Here is a 25703-nt window from a genome sequence, read left to right on the forward strand (position 1 = left end):
TCCTGTCTTAGGTTGGTACACAGCCACCTCCTTCATTACCCGTCTTTGACTACCGGTCCAGCATCAAGAGCCATACTAATGGGGGGCTGTCAGCCTTTAGGGCGGTCATGGCCTGATGAAAGATAATTTGATCTCTCTATTGGCTAGCTCGTAGATGCATGCCAAAACGAATGAAGAGAAGGAGGCCAAGGCAGAGGAGTACCACCATAGCTCCTAAGCCTGCCCGCTGTTTGACAAATCTATAAACAGAAGAAAAACCATATAGCCATATTAAATACAGAAACAATATACATCCCAGTAGTGTTACAATACGGGCAACACAAAACAGCTCTCAGGGAATAAACGCATCCCAGTCCCAAAAGTTCTTGCAAGGTATCCACTTGTTCTTATAATGAGTCCATTCTCTGATAGAGTCTCTATGGTCTGCAAGGCTGCAGCTGCATTCTCGGCCAAATGATCGTTGTTATGGTTGTGTCAATGCTGCTACTGCAAGGACTGTGATGACAATGATCACGGCTGTTGCAATGTCAAAGCCTCTCCTGCTTCTCAACAATAGCACTGGCAATTCTACATCTGCAACAGAAACTAGGACTGGTAGGAAGATAGAAATGTGCAAATTGCACGGGTGGCAAAAGAACCATTCCAGCATTGTGAGAGATAGCACACGGTTAGTGAACAGTTAAGAGGTGTTATTAGAAATGTTAGTTGGTAGAAACATAAAAGGGAGGAAATACACAAGCTGACGTGGGAGGAAAAGCAATATTACAGCTAGGGTCAGCAGAACGAGTTGCTCTACTCTGGGTCTGATTTGTAGTATGATTCCAACGGCAAAGTGCAAAAATTCCTCCTGTTAAAGCAAAGAAAGGCTAAAGATATCCTTGTCACCAAAAACAGCATGACCTGAAAAATCATCAGTAGAATTGACAGGCTTGTAGAGGAATTGGTGAAAAACAAGAAAAGAAAGGATAAAAAATGTGTTAGTTAGAAATGAAAAATATGGCCAGGCTAACAATGGCCCATAGGTTCCGGGTTTGCCTTTCCGTCTGAGTTTTTGTTATTGGAGGAAGGCTCAGGCTCGCCATTGCGAGGAGGAGCAGCATCACTTGCATGCTGCTTTCCCTCAACAGTAACCAATTTGCACTCGTTAGCCCAACGTGTTTCCCTTCTGCGCCTTGGGCAAAGTCCTGGGGCATAAGGTGTAACAGATTTTACTATAGTCATCTCTTATCTTTTGTTAGGGCATTATCTCCTTGCTGCTGATTTTGTGCATCTATTGAAACGTATTGGCCTTCTCATCTCAACATTTCTATCGGGAAACCTTGCCACTATGTTTCTGCAAGCAGTTTCAACAGCTATTTCTTGCCACTGAGCTCTCCAATTAGACATTGTTCTCCTGATAACACTGCTCTGCATAGCTGTCTCCAATAGTCTTAACTGCCTCTTTAAAGTTTTTCTAATGGTTGATGGTATCTCCATTTGCTCCTCAAATACGGGCAGGTTCTACAAATTTCTAAGTTTCCTTGTTCTTAAGTTTTCACTACCACTTGGTTATTCCTTTTGGGGGTTCTTTGTGTTAGACTTAGTTCCCTTTTTTCCCTTTTTCTTAGATTTTTTGAGCAATTATTTTCTAGGTCACCACCACTCAATTTTTCCTCACTTTATTCTCTTTAAGAGTTCTTTTCTGTCGCTATTAGATCCTGTTCATGAAGATCCCCCTTGTGGCACACTGAGCAGCTTTTCTTACTTTAGCTGTTTTTTCCTTTAATGGCGTTCTATGGTTTTTTTAATAGCTCCCTGAGGGGTTGCTGCATTCTGAATTTAGACGTTTCAGACCCCATTGTTACTAATTTGAATAGCTTTAGTTATGGCAGTTACAATAACAAACAGTGGCCTAGCTGCCAGGAGCAACGAGATTACTGAAAGGAAAACTATCAAATGTGCATTAGAATTTTTATAGCGGCTTTTCATGTACTACCTACACCCTAATTGGACCGCTTCAAACGTGTTTCTACTTTCACTTTAATTGGACCGCGTTCTACGCGTCAGGACCGCTGATGGCGTATCCCGATACCTTTTAACCCGCGTTCCACGTGTCAGGACCGCTGATGGCGTATCCCGATACCTTTTAACCCGCGTTCCACGCGTCAGGACCGCTGATGGTGTATCCCGATACCTTTTAACTTTTTTATAACCGGTTTAACTTGTATAAAAAAAATTTTTTTTTAGATATCTTACCTTGTTTTCTTTAAAAGGTTTTCATCTTTCCGGGTTTCGGCACCAGTTATCGCGTTCCCTCTGGCCGCAGAGAGAGACACGACAAACGTCTGAAGCTTTGGAAGTTTATTGTGCACAGTCTTCCTTTCTTTCCCTCTTTTCTAATCCCTTTCTCTCTTTTCTTTCTCTCGCTCTCTTTCCCTCTGCTTAACTCTCGCCTGCTCCGGTCGCTCCGCTTCTCCCGCTCGGCTCACGCCTACCCGCACTCTTCTTCCTCCCTTCTACCCCCCTCTCTCAGCTCCTTCTTCTTAGCTTCTTCTGCTACTTTACTCTCAGCTTCTTCTGCGACTCTACTCTCAGCTTCTGCCCTCAGCTTCTGCCCTCAGCTTCTGCTCCTACTCCCAGCTTCTTCTTCTCCCAGCTTCCGCCCTCACTCCCAGCTTCTTCTGCTACTCCCCCGCCCATCAAGCTTATATACACCTCAACCAATCAGGGGAGAGCACACGAGGTAAACGCGCGGACAGCTGCAGGTATAGAATAGGTAAACGAGGGGGGCATGCTCTAATCACATCGTTAACTAGCCAATCATTGGAATTCTCTGGTTGTTTACTGTATGGCTGGCCGCTTTTGGCTCAGCGCCAGGCGCCATCTTGACTGTGCCCAAGGCTGGGGGTCCCAGAAACCCCGACAAATTATATTATCAACTTAAATGAGAATAAATAGAAAAATTTTTAATTTGGAATTGTGATACTTTGTTCACATTCCTTCATCCACACCCAGTTGGTGGATGTAAATATTAAATGAGATAAGGCAAGTAAAATCTGGAAAACTGTTCACAAATGAGAAACCAGTGATAATTTTGGATCACCCTAATGACAATGTAATTAGAAAATTTTGTGTTTGAGGCCTTGAGAAGTAAGGAGAAACTGAAATTTAGAAGCAATAGTGTTTTAGTTTGTCAAAAGATCAGAGAAGTCACTTTTTATTATTACTAAATAGGATATAAAACTATAGCTACAGAGAATCAATACAAACCAAAAAGAATCTAAGAAAACCAGGACTTAGACCTGAGAGAAACCAGATATGGGAGCACAGGACTATAATCCCAGCAATTTCCGAGGCTGAAGAGGAAGGATGATAGATTCTGCCAGCCTGGGCAATTTAGTGAGATACTGTTTCAAAATAAAAAATAAATGTGGCTCAGTGGTAGAGCACCTCTGGGTTGGATCCCCAGTACAAAAAAAGCAAACACAAAAACAAAAACCATAGGTAATTTTGATAAAATTAATAACATCTCTCTCTCTCTCTCTCTCTCTCTCTCTCTCTCTCTCTCTCTCTCTCTCTCTCTTTTAAAGAATCTTGGCAAGGTAAGCATGCTAAGGCTTCTGAGCAGTCTATTGTAGTGAATAAGTTGTGCTTCTTCCAGAATGTCAGTTCCACCCTGGCCTTTCCCTAACTATGCTTTTACCCCTCTACACTGATATTTTACCTCTCCCACAGTGCTCAACATCTGACCCTGGACAAGACCCCTGTTTTGGGCTTGCTACTACCCATAGTGAGTTGACAGTACATCAAAGTTTCACCCCCCTATAAGTAGGGACTGAACAGAAACTGGAATTCAGATTATAAGAATAGAAGAAAAGGGAGTTTTTGAGGGAGGGTTGTAAAAGGGAAATTATAACCTTACCTTTAGAACTCACTAAAAATTTAAATGGTATATCAAGAGACAATAGATGGATATTTTTTCCCTTCAAGAGAAAATTAGGGAAGAGTTTGTGTGTGTGTGTGTGTGTGTGTGTGTGTGTGTGTGTGTGTGTATGATGAAAGTGCACCAGTAAATTTGACCTAGTAGAGCACAATGATTCCTCCCACATGCTAGGAGAAGTTGAGGATTTTGGTGTTGTTTGGCTTGGATTTTTGTCTCCTTCCTTTTGTTATTGCAAAATGAAGTCAATAGTTTTGATAAAGAATCAAAAATTAGTTGTTTTTGAGGTTTTACTGACAAACTTTGTAAAGAAACAGTTCTTGAGAGAAGAATATATAAAAAGTAAAATATTCTGCTTTTCAGTCTCAGAATTTGAAAGTCTGTGTACTTGAATCTAATATTTAATTAAATAATGGGCTGGGAGGGGGGTTTGTTCTTCCATTCAGGCCGTGCAATGTACACACTGATCTCCTGGTGACTTGGTCTGTTATTTCAGATTAATAGACAGAATTACATCTATACTAGGCTAATATTTTTGACAATTCCAGTTGAGATTTTCTGGTATCAATCCCAATACACTTATCAAAACTTTTAGAAATTCTACTCAGCATTAAGATCTCAGAAGTGGCATTCCTATAAAGTTGAAGAGGACTTTAAGCTCCACAAACAAAATACACGTCATTTTTTTGTTGTTGTTTTTCTTCTGGTACCAGGAATTGAACCCCGAGGCGCTTAGCCACTGAGTCACATCCCCAGTCCTTTATTAACATTTAATTTAGAGACAGAGTCTCATTGAGTTGTTTAGGGCCTCTCTAAATTGCTGAAGCTGGCTTCCAACTCACTATACTCCTCCTCAGCCTCCTGAGCCTTTGGGATGGCAGATATGTGCCACTACACTCCAGCTAAGATTTACAAGAGTTTAAGGGTTCAGACAACTTAAGAACAAGATCAGAAATAGAAGTATAATGGGCTGGATATGGTGGTGGGCACCCCCCTGTAATCCCAGCAATTTAGGAGACTGAGGCAGGAAGATCTCAAGTTCAAAGCCAGCCTCAGCAATTTAATGAGGTCATATGCAATTTAGTGAGACCCTGTCTCTAAAGAAAATATAGGAAGGACTAGGGATGTGGTTCTGTGGTTAAGAGCCTGTGGGTTCAATTCCCAGCACCTACAGAAAGAAAGAAAGAAAGAAAGAAAGAAAGAAAGAAAGAAAGAAAGAAAGAAAGAAAGAAAGAACGCACGAGAGAGAGACTGACTCACAAAAACAGATATGAAATCTTCCTTCTTCTCTGGATGCAGTTCATAAACAGGCAGAAAGATCTGAGGTAGGAGAACTAAAATGTGTCTGAGCATGTTTGTCAGTGAGAAATAATTTTTTTCATTATAAAATTGAGTGTCATTATTTTCCTATGATCCGTCATGCTTCTGAGTCATTAGAAAGAAGAGCAAAGTGGAAAAAATAAAAAATAAAAGCCTGAGGAGTATCCTTAAGAGAACTGCGAATATTGCCTAGGAAACAGCTCAAGCACACCCAAATAACAGATTTTCATGCATTCAACAAATATTTATTATGTCCTTACTATGAGTTAGACTGTTTTGGACACCTAAGATACAATTAGTGAATAAAACAGACGAAAGTCCCTGTATCTAGGGAGTTTCCATTCTATTGGAGGGGGACATAATAAACATATTAATTATATATTATATAAGTTGTACTTTTATATGAAGTGGTATTATGGATGCTGGGTGTGGTGGCATATGCCAGTACTTGGCAGACTGAGGCAGGAGGATTAAAAGTTCCAGGCCACCTCAGCAGCTTAGCAAGACCCTGACTCAAAATAAAAATAATAAGGGCTGCAGCGTAACTCAGTGGTAGAGTGCCCCTGGGTTTCAATTCCCAGTACAGAAAAAAAAAATTAGAAGTATGTGTGTGGGGGGGGGGAGGGGTTCTTTCTTTTGTTCTTTTTTTCCCCTTGGGATCAAAGATAGGACTTCACACACAACGCACTCTATCACTAAGTCACACTCTATCGCATCCCCTCTGGCCGCAGAGAGAGACACGACAAACGTCTGAAGCTTTGGAAGTTTATTGTGCACAGTCCCTCTCCTACGCTTCTCTTACTCCTAGCTTCTGTGCACTCCCAGCTTCCCTTCTCCCAGCTTCTTCCAGCTCCCGCGTACTCCCAGCTTCCAGCTTGGCTTCAACCTCCGCCTTCGCCGCTTCTTCCGCTTCTTCCTCTTCTTCAGCCCCCGCCGCTTCCGCCTCTTCCTCAGCTTCTCCTCCCTACTCTCCCACCCACCAGGCTTATATACACTTCAACCAATCAGGGGAGAGTACACGAGATAAACGCGGACAGCTGCAAGCATAGGATGGGTACACGAGGGGGGCATGCTCTAGTCACATCGTTAACTAGCCAATCATTGGAATTCTCTGGTTGTTTACTGTATAGCTGGCTGCTTTTGGCTCAGCGTCAGGCGCCATCTTGACCATGCCTAAGGCTGGGGGTCTCAGAAACCCCGACATATCCCCCTTCTTTACTATTAAACTAAGGCTCGGGACCGTGCCTGTCTTAGGCTGAGTGGTCAGCATATGTCCTTACCCGTCATCAGAGCCTGCAGAGCATGCTGCAGCTCCTGTCTTAGGTTGGTACACAGCCACCTCCTTCATTACCCGTCTTTGACTACCGGTCCAGCATCAAGAGCCATACTAATGGGGGGCTGTCGGCCTTTAGGGCGGTCATGGCCTGATGAAAGATAATTTGATCTCTCTATTGGCTAGCTTGTAGATGCATGCCAAAACGAATGAAGAGAAGGAGGCCAAGGCAGAGGAATACCACCATAGCTCCTAAGCTTGCCCGCTGTTTGACAAATCTACAAACAGAAGAAAAACCATATAGCCATATTAAATACAGAAACAATATACATCCCAATGGAGTTACAATATGGGCAACACAAAACAGCTCTCAGGGAATAAACGCATCCCAGTCCCAAAAGTTCTTGCAAGGTATCCACTTGTTCTTATAATGAGTCCATTCTCTGATAGAGTCTCTATGGTCTGTAAGGCTGCAGCTGTATCTTCGACCAAGTGATCGTTGTCATGGTTGTGTCAATGCTGCTACTGCAAGGACTGTGATGGTAATGATCACGGCTGTTGCAATGTCAAAGCCTCTCCTGCTTCTCGACAATTGCACTGACAATTCTATATCTGCAACAGAAACTAGGACTGGTAGGAAGATAGAAATGTGCAAATTGCACAGGTGGCAAAAGAACCATTCCAGTATTGTGAAAGATAGCACATGGTTAGTGAACAGTTAAGAGGTGTTATTAGAAATGTTAGTTGGTAGAAACATAAGAGGGAGGAAATACACAAGCTGACGTGGGAGGAAAAGCAACATCATAGCTAGGGTCAGCAGAACGAGTTGCTCTACTCTGGGTCTGATTTGTAGTATGATTCCAACGGCAAAGTGCAGAAATTCCTCCTGTTAAAGCAAAGAAAGGCTAGAAATATCCTTGTCTCCAAAAGCAGCACGACCTGAAAAAGCATCAGTAGAATTGACAGGCTTGTAGAGGAATTAGTGAAAAGCAAGAAAAGGAAGGATAAGAAATATGTTAGTTAGAAATGAAAAATATGGCCAGGCTAACAATGGCCCATAGGTTCCGAGTTTGCCTTTCCGTCTGAGTTTTTGTTATTGGAGGAAGGCTCAGACTCGCCATTGTGAGGAGGAGCAGCATCACTTGCATGCTGTAAAACTCTGATTAGCCTTTCTGGAATCCAGACTGGAGTCTGTTGATCCTGTGGGAAAATACAAACAGACCCTCAGACCCAACGAAGGACTGGATCCGGTCCTTTCCAACAACCTGTCAGGATATCTTTCCATTTTGCCCATACTTGAGGAGTATTATGGGGATTATAATGTCGATCAGCTGCAGAATGGCCGTCCCTATCCAGAGTTAAGAAATTTAGAATGAAAAGAACTAAATTAAGTTTATCTTTAGGAGACTTGTAGGGGGCTCCTATTCCCCCTTTTTGTTTATTTAGACAATTTTTTAAAGTAAGATGTGCTCTTTCCACAATGCCCTGTCCCTGAGGATTATAGGGGATGCCAGTGACTGATTGGATGTTAAATGTTTGTAAAAACAACCGGAAGCTTTTGGAAGTATAAGCAGGACCATTATCTGTTTTAATAACTTTAGGTATGCCCCAGCCAGCAAATGCTTGTAGGCAGTGTTGAATGACATCTTTTACTTTTTCTCCAGAATGAGCGGAAGCCATAATGACCCCTGAAGCAGTGTCTACTGACACATGTACATACTTGACAGTACCAAATTCAGAAATATGGGTTACATCCATCTGCCAAATATGACCAGGCAGCAGTCCCCTGGGGTTAACTCCAAAGGATTGTACTGGGATTAAAGGAGCACAATGTTGACAATTTTTTACTATTTGTCAAGCCATACATTTAGATATAGGAAATTTTCTGCTCAAAGTAGTGGAATTTACATGAAATTTTTCATGAAAGAGTTTTGCTTGTTCCTCTATGGAAAAAACAAAAATTGATTTGGTGGCCATATCTACCAAGTCATTAGCATTGGCCAAAGGTCCTGGTAAGTTAGAATGAGCTCTAATATGTCCTACATAGAATAGATGTTTACGCTGTAGGATAAGGTTTTGTAGCGTTGTAAAATAAGAAGCTACCATGGACATGGAAGAAATATGGGATACCGTTTCAAGAACCTGTAAAGCGTTAACGATATATAAGCTATCAGATAGAAGATTGAATGACTGATTATCTGCTAATTTAAAGGCTAATATTACAGCTGCAAGTTCAGTAACCTGTGCGGAGTTGGGTGGAACTATTATGGTGTGAAGTTGTTTACCGATAAGTACTGCACCTACTCCATTTTTGGAGCCATCAGTAAAAATGGTTACACAGTCTTTAAGAGGCTGGACACTAGTCACTTTTGGAAAAACTATGGGAGTATTTTTACAGAATTGAATCCAGGGATGTTGGGGATAATGGTTATCGAACTGAGCTGAAGTGGAACAATATAATACTGACCAATCATCATCATTATTAATTAGCCATTTAATTTGCTGAGTGGAATAAGGAGTTATAATAATAGATGGATGGATTCCAAAAACAGTAATGCAAGATTCTATTCCCTTGAATATTACCTGAGCAATAGCTTGGGGATATGATTGCAATGTTTTAGCCAGAGAGCTAGGGAGATTTATACTTTGCAGAGGTCCTCCTTGCCAAACTATGCCAAAAGGGGTATGCTTCTCTGAGATTATGATTAAACTTAATGGTTGAGTAGGATCACAACGATCAACGTAACACTGCTGAAGTCTATTCTCTACTAGCTGTAAGGATATCCGTGCTTCGGGAGTAAGTTTCCTAGGGGAATTCAAGTCAGGATTACCTTTTAATATATCGAATAAAGGTTTTAATTCCCCTGTGGATAATTTTAAATAGGATCTGATCCAGTTAATGTCACCTAAGAGTTTCTGAAAATCGTTCAAGGTATTCAATTGATCTGTCCTGATGGTCAACCTTGTTGGTCTGACTGTAGTAGCAGTGAGCCTTGTACCCAGATATTCTTGGATCTCCTCTAATTGTAATTTTTCAGGAGCTATCGTTAGTCCTCTCTTTTCTAATGCTTGAGTTATAAATTGTAATGCTTCTAACAAAACTTCTTTTTCTGGATGGCAAATAAGTATGTCATCCATATAATGATAAATCAACAATCTCTTAAACTTTTGTCTAGTAGTTGTTAACGCTTTATCTACATATATTTGACATATAGTAGGACTGTTAGCCATACCTTGAGGCAACACAGTCCATTCGAATCTCTGGTCAGGCTGAGTGTGATTAAGAGAGGGCAAAGTAAAAGCAAATCTCCAACAATCATTTTTGTGTAAGGGTATAGAGAAAAAGCAATCTTTTAAATCCAGAATAATAGTAGGCCAATTTTTTGGTAGTGCAGTGACAAGAGGGAGTCCACATTGGATGGGTCCCATAGGGTACATTTGTTCGTTTATGGCTCTTAAATCATGTAATAACCTCCATTTTCCTGATTTTTTCTTTGTTAAGAATATTGGAGTATTCCAAGGAGAGGTAGAATGTTGTAAATGACCTGCTTGTACCTGCTCTTGTACTAACTTATGAGCTGCCTCTAGCTTCTCTTTTGTTAGGGGCCACTGTGGAATCCAGTGAGGCTTATCATCTTTCCATATTATAGGGATTGATGGTTTATCAGTGGCCCCTAGGAAAAACCCAATCCATGAGAATCATTTTTTGGTGGAAGTAAAGGCAGTGGTTGGGTAGATCCTTGACTATGTTTTCCTAATCCTTTTTTATCATCATAGTTCATATTTTGTAACATATTTCTTACAGGAGTCCCTTGGTAAATCTGGTCAGTGGTGAGTTTCATATCCATTTGCTGCAGGACGTCTCGTCCCCATAGGCTAATAGGAACATTACAGACATATGGCTGAAATATTCCTGTGTGTCCCTCTGTATCTTTCCACGATAATGAGGAAGCACTTTGATTGGGGCTCTCTGCTACTCCTAAGCCTCTCAAGCTCTGAGCTGCTGTGATCAATGGCCAGTGCTTTGGCCAGACCATTGCGCTAATAATACTTTTGTCTGCTCCCGTATCTAATAAACCTGTAAATTCCATATTTCCCACTTTTAATTTTAGGAGGGGCCTCTGTTCCATATCCATAGTAAGGTTTATTAAAGTGGTTCCTGTTGATCCAAAACCTCCTTGTCTTTTATTTGTATTTTCACTGGGCCACAAAGAATGTCGACTGGGCAATATAAGCATTTGTGCAATGCGATCCCCTGGAGAGATGACCGTAATTCCTTTTGGTGAAGAGACCAAGGCTTTTATTTGTCCAGTGAAATCAGGATCAATAACCCCTGGGTGTACTATAAGTCCTTTTAGTGTTGAGGAACCTCTACCTAGTAATAGTCCTACACTGTTCTGTGGGATTTTTTCATGCCAATCAGTATCAATCATCTGCACCCCCATATCTGGGGTTAGTATGAGTCTGGAGGTGGCACAGATGTCCAATCCGGCACTTCCTGAGGTGGCTCTGCGCTCCCCTTCTCTGTGGGAGGATACCACCGTCGGGGAACTTGTTGAATTACCCCGTATATTTGTTGCAGGCCCCAGGGAGGGCCCTGTCTCCCATTTTTTTGAAGTTCAGGATTCAACCCTAGGAAATTATCCTCCCTATCTCTAATAGGCTGACAGGCACTATTCTGATGACTTCCTCTTCTGCATCTTGGACATAGCCCAGGTCCGGTTCCCAGGTTATTCTTTGTATAGATGTTCCCACCCCGGGCAAAAGGCCTTTTGTTTGGACAAGTGGCTTTTAGATGTCCCTTCTGTCCACACACAAAACATGATCCTAAAGACTCTTTATTAGTTCTTGAAGGGAACCTCCCCTGGGCTTGTGCAAGTGCAGCAGACAGCAAGGTGGTTTGTCTGTCTATGGCTGCTACAAAGGCACTGCTCTGCGCCGAAGTATCATTTACATCTCTACACACTTTTAAGTAGGCGGACAAGTCTTTGTTTCTCCATGGTCTTATGGCCTCCCTACACCACCTGTTAGCTTGTTCGTAAGCCAACTGTTTTACTAGGGGCATGGCTTGCTCTGCATCTCCAAAGATGCGTGATGCTGTCTGAATTAGCCTATCGACAAAATCCGCATAGGGCTCACTATTCCCTTGAGTTACCTTTGACAACTGGCCTTGCAAATCTCCTGCTCCTTGTAATGTTTTCCAGGCCTTGGTTGCAGCCACGGCAATTTGCGCATAGACTGCTGGATGATAATTAAGCTGTGCCTGAAGGGTTTCATAAGGTCCTACGCCCATAAGCATGTCCCTATCGATTTGGGGATTCCCTGCTGCTGCATTTCGGCGGGCAGTGTCCGTAGATATTTCTTGCCATGATGTTTTCCACATAAGGTACTGTCCCCCAGACAGAGCGGCCCTAGCAAGATTAGTCCAGTCCTGAGGCACTAAGTTTAATGATGTCAAGGTATCTACCAAGGCTATAGTAAAAGCTGACTGAGGACCATATGTGCTAACTGCTTCTTTTAACTGTTTCACTATTTTAAAGTCTAAGGGTTGGTGGAATCTTTGATTTTGAGCATCCTCAAAAACAGGATACGCTACAGATCCAAGATGACTCCATTCTGAGCGTAACCCGAAGCCGGACGCTTCATGAGGGGGTTCCCTATTTATGGGAGGTGCACTAGGCAACACGGACACTAGAGGGGGCTTTTTATCTAGTCTTAATCTTTGTACTCTTTTTTCCAATTCCTCTCCCGATAATTCCCCTTCCGATAGTTCCTCATCTGAGTTAGTTCCTTTTTCTGAATTTTGAGAAAGATATGAACGTTCCTCTTTTATTTCTTCCAAAACCTGTCTTCCCTCAGCTAAAGGTTCGGTGAGTGAAGGTTTTTTGTTTTTATCTTGCAGACAGGATTTAATAAGAGACCAAATAGCCATAGTGCCTACTGGCAAAGGATTTTGCCTATCCGCTATATGAAGGTCTTTCCCCAGCTGTTCCCACTGTAGGGTATTCAAAAGGCCTTCATCCAGAAACCAAGGGGAAATCCTTTCCACAGTATCAAGAAATACTTTAGCTGTTTTTTCCTTTAATGGCGTCCCATGGTTTTTTAATAACTCCCTAAGGGGTTGCTGCATTCTGAATTTAGACGTTTCAGACCCCATTGTTACTAATTTGAATAGCTTTAGTTATGGTAATTACAATAACAAACAGTAGCCTAGCCGCCAGGAGCAACAAAATTACTGAAGGGAAAACTATCAAGTGCGCATTAGAATTTTTATAGCGGCTTTTCACGTACTACCTAATTGGACCGCTTCAAACGTGTTTCTACTTTCACTTTAATTAGACCGCGTTCCACGCGTCAGGACCGCTGATGGCGTGTCCCGATACCTCCCGACCCGCGTTCTACGCGTCAGGATCCCGATACCCTTCAACCCGCGTTCTACGCATCAGGATCCCGATACCTTTCAACCGGACCGCACTCCGCGTGTCCCCAGGACCCCCGATGGCGCATCCTGACACCCTTTTTTTTATAACCGGTTTAACTTGTATACAAAAAAAATTTTTTTCAAATATCTTACCTTGTTTTCTTTTATAAGGCCTTCATCTTTCCTTCATGTCCCGGGTTTCGGCACCAGTTATCGCGTCCCCTCTGGCCGCAGAGAGAGACACGACAAATGTCTTGAAGCTTTGGAAGTTTATTGTGCACAGTCCCTCTCCTACGCTTCTCTTACTCCTAGCTTCTACGCATTCCCAGCTTCCCTTCTCCCAGCTTCTTCCAGCTCCCGCATACTCCCAGCTTCCAGCTTGGCTTCAACCTCCGCCTTCGCCGCTTCTTCTGCTTCTTCCTCTTCTTCAGCCCCCACTGCTTCCACCTCTTCCTCAGCTTCTCCTCCCTACTCTCCCACCCACCAGGCTTATATATACTTCAACCAATCAGGGGAGAGTACACGAGATAAACGCGAACAGCTGCAAGCATAGGATGGGTACACGAGGGGGGCATGCTCTAGTCACATCGTTAACTAGCCAATCATTGGAATTCGCTGGTTGTTTACTGTATAGCTGGCCGCTTTTGGCTCAGCGTCAGGCGCCATCTTGACCATGCCTAAGGCTGGGGTCTCAGAAACCCCGACAACACTCCTAGTCCTGCAATTTTAAATAGAGTGAAATTTGAGGGAATTGAGATGACTTTTTTTTTTTTTTTTTTTTTGGCAGTGCTTGGGATTAAACCCAGGGCCCTGACAGGAAAGTACTCTACACTGAGCTATATCTCCAGCCCCTTGAGATGGCATTTGAGGGAAGTTTTAGAAACTGAAGGTAAGTGAGCTAGTGAATCTCTAGGGAAAGAACATCTCAGGTTGATGGGACCACCAAGCAAGGGATCAAAACCATTTTATGCCTAGAATGTTCAAGGAATTATTTGAAGTGGAACTGAATGAGGGAACAGTAGTAAGAAAAGGTAAGGGAAGAAATGGATTGAGAGAAAATCTTTACCACCTGTACCACAGATAAAGCATTAATCTCTATGATATATAAAGAACTAAAAAGAAAACTTAACACCAAAAAAACCCCAAATAACCCAATCAGTAAATGGGCTAAGGTACTGAACCGACACTTCACAGAAGACATACAATTGGTCAACAAATATGTGAAAAAATGTTCAACTTCTCTAGCAATTAGAGAAATGCAAATCAAAACTACTCTTTTTTTTTTTTTGCAGTGCTGGGGATCAAACCCAGGGCCTTGTGCTTGCAAGGCAAGCACTCTGCTGACTGAGCTATCTCCCCAGCCCCCCAAAACTACTCTTAAGATTTCATCTTACTCCAATTAGAATGGCAATTATCAAGAATACAAGCAAGGATAAATATTGGCGAAGATGTGGGGGGAAAAGGTGCACTCATACATTGCTGGTGGGAATGCAAAACCATTATGGAAAGCAGTATGGAGATTCCTAAGAAAACTTGGTAAGGAAACACCATATGATCCCTGTGATGGGCTGACAGATCTGACTCCATGAGAATGTTATAGGCCAGACTCAGGGAAATGACTAAACAGACTCCATTTTGCTCTGAGACTGGTATTGGCTCTTGTGTTTTTATTGATTAGATAAGTTTATGGGTAACTGATTTGTAGCCAACATCATCCTCTAGCAGTTAAACCTTTTCTCACCCACACTGGATGTGGCTAAGAGACCCCCAAAATATAGTGTAGTTTGGTCAATTTCATTCCACATTTCCCATTCCTCTTTTCTCCCCCTCAAACCCCTTTCTCTACTCCACTGATCTCTCTACTATTTTCATTAGATACCCCACTTTCACCCCTTATTTTGCTCCAGTTTTGTTATGGTTTCCATGTGGGGTGTCCCCCAAAAGTTCATGTGTGAGACAATGCAAGAAGGTTCAGAGGAGAAATGATTGGGTTATGAGAGTCTTAACTCAATCAGTGAATTAATCCCCTGGTGAGATTAACTGAGTGGTACCTAGAGGTGGGTAGGGTGTGGCTGTGTTGCTCCCTGTTGAGCAACAAGGTCTGATGTACCTCCTTAGGGCCCGCCCAAAGGAGAATACGGGGTGAGCAGGATGATGAGTGTCGGTGGCTAAGGAACCACACCAGAGCCAGGAGGTCTGTTAGCGCACGTGGCGAAGCAGGAACTCATTTATTGAGGAGGTTACACAGGTTTTATGTAGGATGGGGGCTAGGTGGGAGCTAATTAACTTAAAAATTAACAAGGCATGGGGGATTCATGCAGGGGAGAGTTCCAAAGGACTATATGGCAAACACAAGTTGATCACGTTCGCAGAACTGCTACTAACCAATCCCTGACAGTAGGAGGTGGAGATAAGCAGGCCGACCAGGGAGTTACACATAACTGGTTGCTGGGTAAGAACATACCTCCCAGGTTTCAAGGGAGGGCGGCAGTGCAAGGAGGTCTGAGTAAACTGTTAGTGAGTCAGGCAGTGCCACGTATGAGGAGGGGGTCGCCATGAGGGTGCAGTCGCCATTATAGGGTGTGTCCCCTATATGACTGGAGGAGGTCAGTCTCTGGGGGCATGTCTTTGGGGTATATATTTTCTATCTGGTGAGTAGAGTCCTCTATTTTCTGATCATCATGTGAGCTGCTTCCATCTGCCACACTCTTCGGCCATAATATTCAGTCTTACCTTGAGCCCTGAGGAATGGAGCTAGCTGTCTATGGACTGAGATCTCTGAAACCAGGAGCCCTCAAATAAAGTTTTCCTCCTCTAAGATTGTTCTGGCCAGGTCTTTTAGTCACAGCTGTGAAAAAATCTGACTAAAACAAATTTCGGTCTATTGACACTTGACTTTCTGAGTTTGGTCTGGCTTATTTCACTTAGCATTATGTTCTCCAGATCCATCCATTTACCTGCAAATGCCATAATTTCATTCTTCTTTATGGCTAAAAGTCCATTGTGTATATACATCACATTTCCTTTATCCATTCATCTGATTTTTAAATTTTAAAAATTTGTTCTAATTAGTTGTACATGACAGTAGAATGCATTTATACATTTTGATAGATCATACATAAATGGAGTGTAATTTCTCATTTTTCTGATTGTAGGATCACATCAATCATACAGTCATACATGTACATGAGGTAATAATGTCTGTTTCACTCTAGTATCCTTCCTACCCCCACAACCCTTCCCCTCCCTTCACTCCCCTCTACCTAATATAAAGTAACTCTATTCTTCCCTAGCCACCCCCCTTATGGTGAATTAACACCCAAATATCAGAGAAAACATTCAGCCCGGATGTAAGAATACTGAAATATCTTGTATCTTGTTTCAAAATCTGAGTTTATGATAAAATGAATGTAGGTTTCTGCATTGCACAAAAGGAAAGAGGGAAAGGAAGAGGAAAGAAAGAAGGAAGGAGGGAAGGGGAAGGAAAGGAAAGGAAATAAAGGGAAAGAAGAATGAAGCTAAAGTTCATTTATAAATCATGGGAATAGAATGCTGAAACCCAACTCCTTCATTTGTAAATGAGGAAATCATGGCATAGGCAAGGGTTGTGAATTGAACTAGGACATAACCCTTTTTGGGTCCCACTATACCCATCTCCATACCCTCATCTGCACTTCATACTCAAGACTGGTAGTTCATCATGCCCATTGACCTTACTGTCTCAGGTGTTTGTTGTTTCATAATCCAGGAGTAGGGTCATTAGACTGGAAGTTTTTCTAGGTCAGAGATAATAGATGAATGACACATATTTTTGCTGAATTTTATAAATAGGCATAAGAAGACAACAATGCTCACAATTATCAAACATCAGATTATATTATCCTGAATATAAATGAACTGACTAAAATTACTAATTATTATAATTATTATCAGAAAAAAGGCTCAGAGTCAACTTCTCTAAAATGATTTTTTTGGGGGAAATATTCCCCCAAAGTTGAGTTGTTTTATTTAAAAAATATTTTTTAAAAGAGTAATATTAATTTTAATGATAAATTTTATTTAACCCAATGTATTAGTGTTCTAGGACTACCATTATTTTTCATCAGCAGATGAATGAAAAATTTCTTGCAGATCAAAACTTTACTTAAGTAGCACACTATATTTTCATCAATTCACAAATGAATCAACAATTTGGTCCCTGACCAATGAGTACAGTCAAGATGATACAGAAAACCATCAAAGTAATTGATATTAAAATGCTTACTATGGTTCATAGAACAATGGCAGTGTTCCCATTGATTGATTTTTTTAGAATGTATTTTATTTATTTTTACTAATTTTTTATTCTAACTAGTTGTTCATGACAGTAAGAATGCATTTATACTTTTTGATAGATCATACATAAATGATTTTTGAATAATGTAGCATCTATTTAGCTCTTCTCCCCTAATGGCAATATCAAGCAGACCAGCCCAATACATATGGTCCAATGGTTCAGGATGGATGGGTGTGTGTATGTTGATAGCAAAAATGTCTATAGGTACAATGGCTTGCACCTGTAGTCCCAGAACTTGGAAGGCTGATACAGTAGAATCACTTGGGCTCAGGGGTTCAAGAACTCAGCAACATACTGAGATTCAATAAAAAAAAAAAGTCTATCTCTAGAAGTTCATGGTTTAAAGTACAAACTAAGCATTGTGTTAGTATCAAGTGTCAAAGCCAGAGAATTCATCCCAACAGATCATTAAAAGAAGCTGAGGGTTGGAGAGCTGGGTTACAGATAAATGAGCACATAAAGCAATATCAGTTGTCATTTTCTGTTTGTAGATTGACTTGAACTTTCACATTAACTAGGGTTGTGGAATAGACAGGTATCAACAATGAATAAATAGGTTTTTTAGTAAATCTGACAGGGTAAATTTATTTCCAAGTATAGCTCTAGACCAATGCCATTCAATAGAAATATGAATAATTTACATGTTCTAGTAGCTACATTTAAAAACAGTAAAAAGGAACAGGTAAAATTAATTATAGTAACATGTTTTATTTAACCCAATGTGATAGTTTTCTAGGGCTTCCATAATAAAGTATCACAAACCCAGTGGCTTAAACAACAGAAATTCACTATCTTACAGTTCTGGAGACTTGAAGTTGAAGATCAATGTGTCAGCAGGGCCATATTCTGTCTGAATGTTTTATGGAAGGACATGTTAGTAGTTTCTTGGCTTAAAGTAGAACTCAGACTTCATATGGCCTTTCCCCAATATCTTTGTATCCAACTTTCCCATTATAGTAAGAATACAAGTACTAAGTACAGTGGTTCACATCTGTAATCCCAGCTACTCAGGAGACTAAGGCCGGAGCATCACAAATTAAAGGCCATCCTGTACAATTTAGCAAGCTTGTGTCTCCGAATAAAATAGAAACAGTTGAAAATGTCATTCAGTGGATTTAGAAGGATACTATTCAACTCACACAGTGTTTACTGTAAGAGACTTTTAATTTTCTGCTTATGAAAATATGCATAATAAAATTGAAAAGGTATTTCAAATTATGCATGCATGTTTTCATTTGCATTTCATAGATTACAAATGAAAATGAACATATTGACATAGACACTGTTTGAAATTCTTCTATGAACACCTTCCTGGGCTTTACATATTTTAAAAACTGTTTGGTCTCCATGTTGATTTCTGAGAAAACATAAGAATGTCAACAATTTTCTTAGTACATGTGTTCCAAATGTTTGTATTGTTTTGTCATTTGACCTTGTACATTCTGATGTAAAGCAGTTAAATGCTACTGTCATGTATATCTAAAAAGAATTAATTTAAAAAAAATTCTGGGCAAGACAAAATTAAAAAGCAGTTAAATGTTGATGTAGAAATATGTGGCTTTTGTCATGCGAAGAAATAAATTGTATACATCAATAGGGTAATTGTTTCTGGTACTAATGTTTGCAATAAGTACATTAAAATATTTGACCCACCACAAACATATGGAGGTATGCAGAGGGAGCAAAGACACCATGATTCTGAGACCTAAGTGAGATCCCCCAAAGTGAAAACAATCCCCACAATATGTGACACCAATTGGATATGCAATTATGCAACCACGAAGAGGTAAGAATTGTAATGTCAGAACACCAAAATAAATAAATAAATAAAGCTCAACAAAATCATACAAGCAACATAAACACCATACATATTTACTGTGATACTAGTTAAACCTAGGCCCAGATCTGCAAAATTAGGAAATACACACAAAGTATAATTACATTCTCTCTCACTTTTTTTTTTTTCTTTTTTGGTACCAGACATTGAACCCCAAAGTGCTTAACAACTGAGTCACATCTCCTGCCCCTTTTTTATTTATTTTTTGAGACAGGGTCTCACTAAGTTGCATAAGAGCCTCACAAAGTTGCTGTGGTGGCTTTAGAACTTGTGATCTTTCTGCTTCATAAGCCTGAGACTCTAGGATTATACACATGTGCCACCATGCTGACAAATTTTCAAAACATTAGAAAAACAAAGCATTTCTGAAAAAACTAAGAATCTGGGGCACCCATGCTGCATTCCAGATAAGGCAGCTCAGTACAGAAAGATGACCAAACAACACATCGCCTGGGGTAAGAAACAGGCAAGGATCTGTGTACCAAAATAACAGATGATTGAGAATGGCTACTGTGCTCAAATGTTGTCTGACACTCAGAACCTATAATCACCTGTATAAATTGGAAAATACTAATTTACACGTTTTACCTGGATGAGCCTGCAGTGAAAAAATGAGCATCAAATATGCAATACTGTGAAAAGAACAACACAGAGGGCAAGAAGAGATGTAAATTCACCATCACTCACCAGAAAGAACACAAATTAGCAATATCCATTACATTAAAAAAAAAAAAAAAAAAAAAAACTCAGGGCAAAGATCAGAGGCCAACTCTGATTTTCTAGACACAGAAAGTTAAAGGTCTAGAAATGAAAATACCAGACACGCTACAAAGACAATTTTGACAATAAGGGAAAGGAAAAAAATAATAAAAAAAAAACAAGCAAAGATTGAAATGCCTAACAACTACAACACATACAAACAAAACCTAAAATCCATTAGCAAAAAACTGACAAAATTAAATGATAAATAGGAAGAATTGTATTTGGTAAGAATACAAAAACAGAAAATGCTGAATTAAACATACATTTACACATGAAAATTCATGACAAGAAAAAAAAACAAGGAAATTCTTTGCTTATTTATATAAAACCGGTATTCTACCAAGAAAATTGAGGAGCATTGCTGAAACAAATGATGAAGGGAAAGAAAAGAAAACCTGAACCACCGCCAGGTAGAGATGATCAACCAGAATGGGAGAAGCGTCAAGCGCCAGACTTGGCCTAAGCCAAGCAACTATGAGAAACGATCCTGAACATTTCTGGAGACACACATCAACACAAGTACAGTGAGTGCCACGGTCAGTCTCCCTTTCCTCACCTGGAGCTTCTCCAGTAAATAAGAAGACGGGGTATCAACCTTAAAGTATTTGTCACTGGGTGAACAAGCTCCAAGAGGCGCAGAGAGAAGATTCAAGTCCAGAAGTACACCCAACTGGGAAGGTGCAAATTTGAGATGCGTCTGGGAAAAGTGATGGCAGGCTCACAGAGAAGAAGCAGGTGAAGGCCGCGTGGTTTCTTGAGCAAATAAAGTCACCGGTGGTGAGTTCAAAGTTTCCCCCCGGTGGGGGCTGTCGGCGAGTGGCGTGCATGCGTGTGTGTGCGCGCCCGCGCCCGCGCGCGCAGTGGTGGTGGTGGTGGTGGTGGTGGTGCTGGTGCTGCTGTGACTTCTGACGGGAGCAAGGGGTTGGGCCTGGAGAGGCTGTGGTAAGTGAGTGACGGGCAAGGAGGGGGGCAGAAACTGAAAAGGAGTAAGTGGTTGGAGAGCTAGAGTGGCCAGGGTTCGTTAGGCTGGACGTGGAGAGTGCAGGCGAGGATCCGCAAGGGCCTGTCTTCAAGGCACGGGGGAAGTGAGCGAGCGAGCACAAGAAGCAGTTGTCCAAAAGGGGAGAGAGGTGTGACGTGAAGGCGCCAGAGAGGAAGAAGAAAGGCTTCCCTGACCGGGAATCGAACCCGGGCTGCGGCGGTGAGAGCGCCGAATCCTAACCACTAGACCACCAGGGAGCGTGGGGTTGGCTGGTCGGCGCCTGCGCCATCTGGGGCCAGACGCCTGGGTCCCAGGTGCTGGGCGCTGCCTCCACACCACAGGGCGGTCCGTTTGCCCTCACGCCGGGATCCAGGTGCGGCCGGCTGCCACAGCTGCCGCGGGCCGCCCGTGGCTGGCAACGGCCGGGTGCTGGCGGCGCCCTCAAAACGATGCAACCCCCGGCTCGCCTCGACTGGACTCCTTCCCGCGTCCACCCAGCAGAAGGAGGCCAGCACGCATTCCCCGGCACCCAACGAGCCCCCGGGGCCTCGTCAAAAGGTCGACTCGCTGCGTTGGCCGGGAATCGAACCCGGGTCAACTGCTTGGAAGGCAGCTATGCTCACCACTATACCACCAACGCCGCCCGGCCAAGACAGCCGCTCCAGCCGGGCCGGCTGCCGAGCAGGGCACCGTGGGCGCCACCGCGGTCTCCCGACCAGGCCCTACCGCGACGCACATGGCGGGGCCGCTCGCCTCCGCCGGCCCAGCTTACGCAAGTGGCAGGGAGCCCTTTTCCACACCCACTCGGGGCCGGGCGCTCCGTCTGTGGCCACAGAGCTCCGGGCGAGGAAGAAGGCAGGGCGGCTTGGGGAGGGGACAGGGTGGTGGGGGACGGGGGACCGCGAGGTGGGCGCGCCAGGCACGAAGGGGCATCCTGCGCCCAGCGGGAGAGCGGGACCGCCGAGGGCCAAGCAGGCCACGCATAGGTAGAGGCCTGGGCACATGGGCGACTGCCAAAAAAGAGGGCGGCTGCCTCCCCGTCGGGGAATCGAACCCCGGTCTCCCGCGTGACAGGCGGGGATACTCACCACTATACTAACGAGGACGGCGGCGCCCGCCGTCGCGGCGCCCGTCCCCTCTCCCACGTCTAGACCGACCCTCTGCCCCGGCCGCCCCTTCCCGGCCCCACTCCCCCGCCAGAGGCCACGAAGGCACCCTCAACCAGCCCACACCAACTGGCCCTGGGACCGTGCCCGGCACCGGCCCCGGCCCCGGCCCCGGCCCCGGCCCCGGCCCCGGCCCTGGTTCGGTCCACAGCCACGCACCGAAATCGACCCTGTGCGCCCTGCCGGTCGCCCACCGCACCGGCATCTGGCAGTCGGGGTAGGGAGCCGCGCACCGGGTAGGGGAGCGGGCTAGCCAGCACGGCGCGGGCAGGAGCAGGAGCAGGAGGACCGCGCGCCGGGCGCGCTCCTGCCAGCACAGGGCGTGTGGGACTCAGCCGGTCTCGGTTGGGGACGCGTCCGCGGGTGCGTTCCCGGCGGGCGCAGGCGCCCCGCTGCGCCGACCTGGCTTCCTCCCGGCCCGCCTGGCCCGTCGCTGGCGCTCCCACACCGCCAGGGCTCGGCGCACCACGGGGCCAGCGAGCGACCCCGGCTCCCAGCCTGGCGAGCCGCGACGCGCCCAGGCCCGCCGTCAGGATGGCCGAGCGGTCTAAGGCGCTGCGTTCAGGTCGCAGTCTCCCCTGGAGGCGTGGGTTCGAATCCCACTCCTGACAAGCCCACCTTTTGGCCCCCCCCACACACACAACCAGGCTTCCCGGCCGGGCTCCCGCCAGCGCCCACCACAGCCGCTCTCTTCCCGGCACGGCCCCTTGGCCCACACCCCCTCCCCCCAATCTCCCCGACGCGCGTCGCCTTCTCTCTAAGCCCTGCGGAGGACCCCGTTCCCATCCGGCCAGACTGTGGGCGCCACGCTCCTTCACTTGAGGGCCTTTGACCAACCACACCTGCCAACCGCTCCACCACACAGCGGGCGAGTCCCCCGCTGGCCACGCCCCGCGGGATCCCGCCTCGGGGCCTGGTAAGACAGCTCGGCCCCACGGACGGACGATTGATTACCCACCCTGGTGAGTGGCCGGGCGTTCGCCCTCGAGCCGGTTGGCGTTCCCACCCGGGCGCCGCCACCAACCTCCCGCGGGCGGCGGCTTTCTCGGGGCCGGCCCACCACGTCCGTGCTGGCTGGCTGGGGCGCCGGCACCTGTCCCCCGCTGCACCCCGGCGAGAGGCGCGGGCGGCCAGGAGTTTGGCGACTGGAGGGTGCGGGTGGACAAGAAGGCAGCCACCCAGCCACAGGTCACCTGCCCTGACCGAAATGCCCGTCAGGGCAAAATTTGGACCGGCTCCTGGCTTCCTCGGGCGACAGCGGGCATGGCGGTCTGGTGAGCCTGGGCCGGCACAGAACGTGCCGGGGCCTGGGGATACCGCATCGACCTCCACCCGCGGTGTGCACACACGCGCACGCCCCCGCCGGCTGCAGGACGCCCAGGGCCCACCATCCATCCCCGCAGCCTCCTTCACGGTCCCACCAAGCAGCAACTCACGGAAGGCGGTGGCCACTGTCACGAGGTTGCACGGAGGTGCGCGCCATGGGTGCATGGGTGGTTCAGTGGTAGAATTCTCGCCTGCCACGCGGGAGGCCCGGGTTCGATTCCCGGCCCATGCAACACTCGGTCCCCTTTTGGTCCCGAAGCCCCATCCTTGGGTTCCACGGCTGCCTCCACGTGTGCCCTGCGCCTCTGCTTCCCGACCCCCCACAGCCTGCGCGCTGACAGCTCGGCACCTGGCCCCACTCGCCCCCTCCCTCAACGCAGCGACCCCGAGACACTCACCTCTGCCCCTTCCACCCCCTGGCGGGGAAGCAGGGCCCCAGAGTCCCTGTGCTTCTCCCCTTCCCCCACCCTTGTGCCTGACACCAGCCGTCTTGTCCCTTCACTCTCCAGTTGCCTTCCCACACGCATTTCGCGTCCATGGAGGCCGCCAGGTACCTCGACCGCACACCAAACGCCGGACCGTCGGACCAGAACTCACCTCTCCCACGAGTGGCCTCCTACCGGCCCACGGCTGCCGTGGGGCGCAGGAAGGACTCCAAATGACTCCCAGTGGTATCATGCCGTGGGGCTTCCAAAATCACGCTCCTCATCCTACCCTCATTCCGCAGCCGCCGCCTCCCACCCCAACGCCGTCATCGGCGCCACAGCTCCCACCGCTCCCCACCCACACATGCACAGACGTCGCTGGGTCTGAAATCACTCTGCTCGTGGACCGCGGGTCGCCCCCCTGTGCGTTGAGCCGCTTTTCATCTGGATGCCAAGCACCGGGGGACTCCGGTCCGCGGGCCTTCCCTGCCCGCTCTTCACGCCTGCCCCAGACACGCTACACCCTCACTCGGGCACCAACTCCTCAGTCTCAGCGCCTCCCTGGAGGCACGCCGCGCTCCTATCTCGACCTGGGGAGATCCCGCCGGGACCGCGCACAATACGATTCGCGGCAACCTGGCATCCACCAGTCCTCCTTTTGCTCTCCCCTCTGCCTCACAGGCCCTGTGCTCACCGCTCTCGAATGCCCGGTCCTGCCGTCCATCCGGTTCCTCCATCCCGCCACGACGGCCCGCCACACCGAACGCACAGGCGCCTGGCCGATTGTCACCTCTGTATGCCACCCAAACCCGCACCCGCCGGCTGCCCGCCCAAATCCTACCTGAGCCTCAGGAGGCACTCCCTACCCTTTGCAGCGAGTCAGCGCTTTGCCCAGATTTAACCCGCCAACCCCACCCCGTGCAGGCAACGACACAAGCGCCTGGTACTGGCCGCAGACCCTCCGTTCTCAGTCGTCTCCTTTTTCGGTGTCGCGGACTTTGCCCGAACACCGCCGGTGAGAACGGTCAGTTTTAGCCGTCACTGTGGCTCACGCGTGACCCTAGGGCAAGGAAGCCTCCACGTGACCTCTCCACCCCACCCATGTCCCCAAACACAGTCTCTCTCTCTCTCTCTCCCCCCCCCCCCCCACCCCCGTCTCTCTCACTCCTCCCCAATCGTTCCATGAAGGCAAGCCCACGTGTGCCGTCAGGGGCGGATTTCCGGCAGCGGTCCGGTGGTCGAGAGAAGTGGGGTCAGTGGCAGGTTGCTGCCAAAGCCTGGGCGTCCGCTTGGAAGCCGAGAGAAGTTCCAGCCGCTAGAAGACTGACTGGACTGTCTGAACTCTCTGCTCCGTGGCTTTGGGCGGAGGCTGCCAACACGTCGGATGCGGTTCTGGGCAGAGAGGCCTGAAGAGCTGGGCGGATGGACGTGAGGTCGGGTGGGAAGGGGAAACTAGCCAAAGTCCAACCTAGGGGCTGGTGGAGGGGCGTTCTCCGTTGTGCCTTGCACTCTTGAGGCCGGGTACAGCGTTCCGGTGGTGAAATGCACACCCGGAGTCCGCTAAGAGATGCGCTCGAGAGAAGGTGATGCCAGGCTCACTGAGAACAGGAGAAGCAGGTGAAGGCCACGTGGTTTCTTGTGCAAATAAAGTCACCGGTGGTGAGTTCAAAGTTTCCCCTCGGTGGGGGCAGTCGGCGAGTGGCGTGCATGCGTGTGTGTGGGCGCGGGCGCGCGCGCGCGCGCAGTGATGGTGGTGGTGCTGGTGCTGGTGCTGGTGCTGCTGTGACTTCTGACGGGAGCAAGGGGTTGGGCCTGGAGAGGCTGTGGTAAGTGAGTGACGGGCAAGGAGGGGGGCAGAAACTGAAAAGGAGTAAGTGGTTGGAGAGCTAGAGTGGCCAGGGTTCGTTAGGCTGGACGTGGAGAGTGCAGGCGAGGA

General features: G+C 46.2%; 2 protein-coding genes and 5 non-coding genes across 12 annotated transcripts in view; 3 read left to right on the forward strand and 4 right to left on the reverse strand.

Annotated features, from left to right (window-relative positions):
- Positions 1-20560, reverse strand: part of Fcgr2a (Fc gamma receptor IIa) — a 30914-nt gene extending 10354 nt beyond the window's left edge. For 3 of the 6 annotated variants that reach the window (XM_047564841.1, XM_047564855.1, XM_047564832.1), the window contains exon 1: positions 20425-20556. The gene's annotated coding sequence lies outside the window, so the exon portion shown is untranslated. Of the gene's footprint in view, positions 1-20424 lie in introns of all 6 variants that reach the window. The other 3 variants (XM_047564872.1, XM_047564864.1, XM_047564812.1) reach the window with 3 other exon arrangements.
- Positions 20561-21035: 475 nt separating this feature from the next.
- Positions 21036-21107, reverse strand: Trnae-cuc (transfer RNA glutamic acid (anticodon CUC)). Its single transcript has one exon. It is a non-coding gene; the product is annotated as a tRNA-Glu (tRNA).
- A 311-nt stretch (positions 21108-21418) lies between these two features.
- Trnag-ucc (transfer RNA glycine (anticodon UCC)) lies at positions 21419-21490 on the reverse strand. The gene has a single exon. It is a non-coding gene; the product is annotated as a tRNA-Gly (tRNA).
- A 393-nt stretch (positions 21491-21883) lies between these two features.
- Trnad-guc (transfer RNA aspartic acid (anticodon GUC)) lies at positions 21884-21955 on the reverse strand. Its single transcript has one exon. It is a non-coding gene; the product is annotated as a tRNA-Asp (tRNA).
- A 589-nt stretch (positions 21956-22544) lies between these two features.
- Trnal-cag (transfer RNA leucine (anticodon CAG)) lies at positions 22545-22627 on the forward strand. The gene has a single exon. It is a non-coding gene; the product is annotated as a tRNA-Leu (tRNA).
- Positions 22628-23223: 596 nt separating this feature from the next.
- On the forward strand, positions 23224-25137 carry LOC124985404 (uncharacterized). Its single transcript, XM_047554124.1, has 5 exons — positions 23224-23488; positions 23852-24013; positions 24449-24561; positions 24692-24791; positions 24956-25137. Exons 1-5 carry the CDS (start codon positions 23224-23226, stop codon positions 25084-25086), a joined length of 771 nt encoding a protein of 256 aa, XP_047410080.1. The 3' UTR covers positions 25087-25137.
- Positions 23504-23574, forward strand: Trnag-gcc (transfer RNA glycine (anticodon GCC)). Its single transcript has one exon. It is a non-coding gene; the product is annotated as a tRNA-Gly (tRNA).
- Positions 25138-25703: the final 566 nt, after the last annotated feature.

This window comes from Sciurus carolinensis, chromosome 1 (genome assembly GCF_902686445.1).
Source record: "Sciurus carolinensis chromosome 1, mSciCar1.2, whole genome shotgun sequence".
Classification (NCBI taxonomy): Eukaryota; Metazoa; Chordata; class Mammalia; order Rodentia; family Sciuridae; genus Sciurus; species Sciurus carolinensis.

What these genes read in the sequence shown, in the direction of transcription:
- LOC124985404 (XM_047554124.1), top strand. Translation starts at nt 23,224, where the DNA reads ATGCCCGTCAGGGCAAAATTTGGACCGGCTCCTGGCTTCCTCGGGCGA. An exon ending in CCTGGCCGATTGTCACCTCT is followed by an intron (nt 24,562 to 24,691) that starts GTATGCCACCCA and finishes CACCCCGTGCAG; the next exon opens with GCAACGACACAAGCGCCTGG. An exon ending in GAACACCGCCGGTGAGAACG is followed by an intron (nt 24,792 to 24,955) that starts GTCAGTTTTAGC and finishes CGTTCCATGAAG; the next exon opens with GCAAGCCCACGTGTGCCGTC.